At 37.6% G+C, this 3,569-nt stretch overlaps 1 protein-coding gene across 2 annotated transcripts in view; it reads right to left on the reverse strand.

Annotated features, from left to right (window-relative positions):
- The window catches only part of DENND4A (DENN domain containing 4A), a 94,552-nt gene extending 93,451 nt beyond the window's left edge, over positions 1–1,101 (reverse strand). For both annotated transcript variants that reach the window (XM_007448122.1, XM_007448123.1), the window contains exon 1: positions 791–1,101. In XM_007448122.1, the coding sequence (XP_007448184.1) occupies positions 791–1,101 (311 nt within the window). The remainder of the gene's footprint in view (positions 1–790) is intronic.
- Between the last annotated feature and the right edge of the window lie 2,468 nt (positions 1,102–3,569).

The following is a 3,569-nucleotide window of genomic DNA, read 5'->3' on the forward strand; positions in this document are numbered from 1 at the left end:
TTTTCCAATACGCGGGCCTCTCACTGCTGTGGCCTCTTCCGTTGCGGAGCACAGGCTCCGGACGCGCAGGCTCAGCGGCCATGGCTCACGGGCCCAGCCGCTCCGTGGCATGTGGGATCTTGCTGGACCGGGGCATGAACCCATGTCCCCTGCATCGGCAGGCGGACTCTCAACCACTGCGCCACCAGGGAAGCCCATGCTTCTGTTTTATATTTTGTTTTTTTGGCCGCGAGGCATGTGGGATCTTGGCTCCCTGACCAGGGATCGAACCCACACCCCCTGCATTAGAAGGCGAAGTCTTAACCACCGGACCGCCAGGGAAGTCCATCTCCTATCTTTAATAGAAAGAAACTCAGACACAAACGCTAGAACCTGTAGAATGAAGAGACACTAAAAAGATATAAAGAACACAGGAAGAGAATACAGGATTCTAGATATAAACATGTCTATTTTTCTAAAGCAGCCATGTATCTATTAATAAACAAATTGAACAGTTAACTTCAAAATCTATAAGGTGTATTATTTGGATCAATAATTCTTTTTTGTTTGTTTGTTTGGTTTTTTTTTTTTTTGCGGTACGCAGGCCTCTCGCTGTTGTGGCCTCTCCCGTTGCAGAGCACAGGCTCCGGACATGCAGGCTCAGCGGCCATGGCTCACGGGCCCAGCCGCTCCACAGCATGTGGGATCTTCCCGGACCGGGGCACGAACCCATGTCCCCTGCATCGGCAGGTGGACTCTCAACCACTGCGCCACCAGGGAAGCCCAATAATTCTTTTTAAAAATTACTTACCCCAGATCTGTAAGTGGAGGCTTATCTCTTCCTCTTCTATAGCAAAGGAAAATCTGCGGCCCCACAAGACTTCCATTATTGAGATCAGCTGACAGTCCAGTTGGGGTAACATCAATACACGTGTAATCCCATGGCACTTCCTCCCCAAGAGATTTAATAATAACTGAAACATCTGTGATAGGTTCTTTTGGTTTAGCTACTTTATGACAAGCATCATTGAAGTGAATTTCTTCTTCAAGAGGCTTTGAAACATCAGTTAACCCTGCTACAACAAAGTAGTCAGCAACACGAGGCCCCTTATCTTCAATCATCTTCCATTACAGAAGGTTACATCTGAAAGAAAAGATAGTATTCTCCTATAATAAGTCAAATAAATATAAGTGGTTTGTGTACAAATAAGAACAAAAAACTAAAAAAAGTGCACTACCTCCCTGATTAAACATGCTAGTATTACACGTCACTTTCATATGTTAAAAGTATGCTTTTTTAAAAAAACAGGACTATTTTTAGCATTATTTTTTGATTATAAAATTAATGCATAAATTTCCATTTTTGGCAATATGGAAACCTAGATTACCTAAGTAGACAACAAAAAAACACACATTCTTTTAAATGCATAGACTAACTTGTAAAAATGTAAGGGGAAATTCCCAGGGCCCCAAAACAGTGAGGAAACCAAAATGCCAGAATGCAGTGTATAAGCTCATACTGGGTGGGAGAATTTGGCTGATCTCCTCAGTAATCAAGGGGTGTGTATTTTTAAAAGGTATTACAGGGACAGGAGACAATGCTTTGGGACCACATAAGATAGGGGACTAGAACTGAGACATCTGTATAAAACCAAGAGCCTCAAAGAACTACATCCCCAGTTAAGGAGTGGATTTTAAAAATCCATCCACTGGTACAGGGAGATAATAAAGTTTGCCTCAATCTGAGCCCTACTTTGGGGGGAGTAAAAAGTCTCTTCTGAGAATGTATAACAATAGGCCTACTCACAGTTGGATCTGAGGTTTGATCTTAAGCCATCTGCATGGTCCCAGGATGCTCCAAACTGAGATATTAATGATAACTGTGTTCCCAAGGCTAGTGATAGCCCTGGGGAAGCAAATGCAAAAGTTCTAGAGGGTACCCTCAACACAGGTTTTCCACAGATAAAGCCCTGTTGAAGATGACCTCCTATCTAAAATTATAAAACACACAAAGAAAAATCCACCCTGAATGAGTTTCAAAAGATACAAAAAACAGAAGTTTTGTATCTTACAAAACTTTTATTTCAAAACAAATAATAAAAGTAGGGCAGCTATTATAACAGTAATGCATGCTTATAACAAATACAAAGAAAAAATACACAAAGTGGAATTCATCGTGTATTTGCAAACACTTTAATAGCAAAATCTCCTTCAGTTGTCTAGTATCACTTAAACCTTGTTTGTTTCTTGAACTAGGAGAAGACATTCCCACCCCCAGCCCCTGCCACAGTACTGTCATTACTTATATAAGAATTATAGGAAAAAAAGTTTAACCTAAAACAGAAATTTCCAAACATGTGTCTCATGTTAGACTTAGTTCCAAAAAATTCAAAGAAAGGATTTTATGGACAAATATTGTACTGTATATTTATAATATATATAAAAAAATTAAACCCTTGGAAATCTTTTGATAAAGGTACCTGATTAACTTCCCTCAATCCAGGATATCCCCAGTCTATTTGAACAACAAACCCTATTTTCCCACTTAAAAACTAGAAAAAACCCTCAGAACATGCTTTATAAAATGCTATTTAAAGTAAACAGCCTTCTTTTGTAGACTATAAAATACCTGGAGGCAAAGAAATTCTTATGTAATATACTTGTTTATAATATAATTACCACCACTTTCATCATAATCCCAAAATTCATTTAATTTCCTATATGGCTAATGTCATGAGTTTTCAGAATTCATGCCACATTTTTTGGAATTTGTATCCATTGCTTAAATATACTCTATATTCTCACTCTTTGCTTAGAAAACACACCTAAAAAAGGATCGAATGTTCCTACTTGTTTTATTTAGGTATATATGGCTCCTATGTAGCAATTCCCTTACACATAAGATTTCTGCACAAAACAAACGGCTTAAACTCTTCAGAAATCCCTGCTGTCCCAGACTGACAGTAAAGGAAAGTAATAACCTGTTCTCCTGGAAAACTGTTAAACACTGATAGTCACCCTCAGCTGACGGTCTATTACAGGTGTTTTACAAAAAACAGCTGACCATCTATCCATTCTTTTAAAGTAGGAAAACAAAGAACTTTTGTATTTAACTTATTTTCTTCATGAAATAGTGTTTGAAAATAACTCTTCAATGGCTGCACAGTATTTTAACGGACATAACATTATTGACCTACTTCCTTATTGTTGATCATTTATTACACCTACTTATTTTGCTAATAGTTTTTAAATGCTAAGATGAATAACCTTGAACATAAACCTCTGGTTACAACTCTTATTTTTTTCAGGATAAATTTACTGAAGTAGAATTATTGGGTCAAAGCAACACATACACTTACAGCTTCTATAAGTGTTTATTTGCTTTTATGTGTGCATAAATTTTAAATTATAAGCTCTTGATAGAGTCTCAAAAATTACCTTAGTAGAGCACTTTCCTTTCATCATAATGAAGAGATTTAAATATTCTCCTTTTTCTTAGACTCTATCTTCGTGTTATTTAAACTAAAGCGTATAGTTACTATTACATGCAATAAAGTTTTATGTCTTGCTATGCAGAAAGAAGGGAAAGA

This window comes from Lipotes vexillifer, unplaced genomic scaffold, assembly GCF_000442215.2.
Source record: "Lipotes vexillifer unplaced genomic scaffold, Lipotes_vexillifer_v1.1 scaffold713, whole genome shotgun sequence".
In the NCBI taxonomy this organism is placed as follows: Eukaryota; Metazoa; Chordata; class Mammalia; order Artiodactyla; family Lipotidae; genus Lipotes; species Lipotes vexillifer.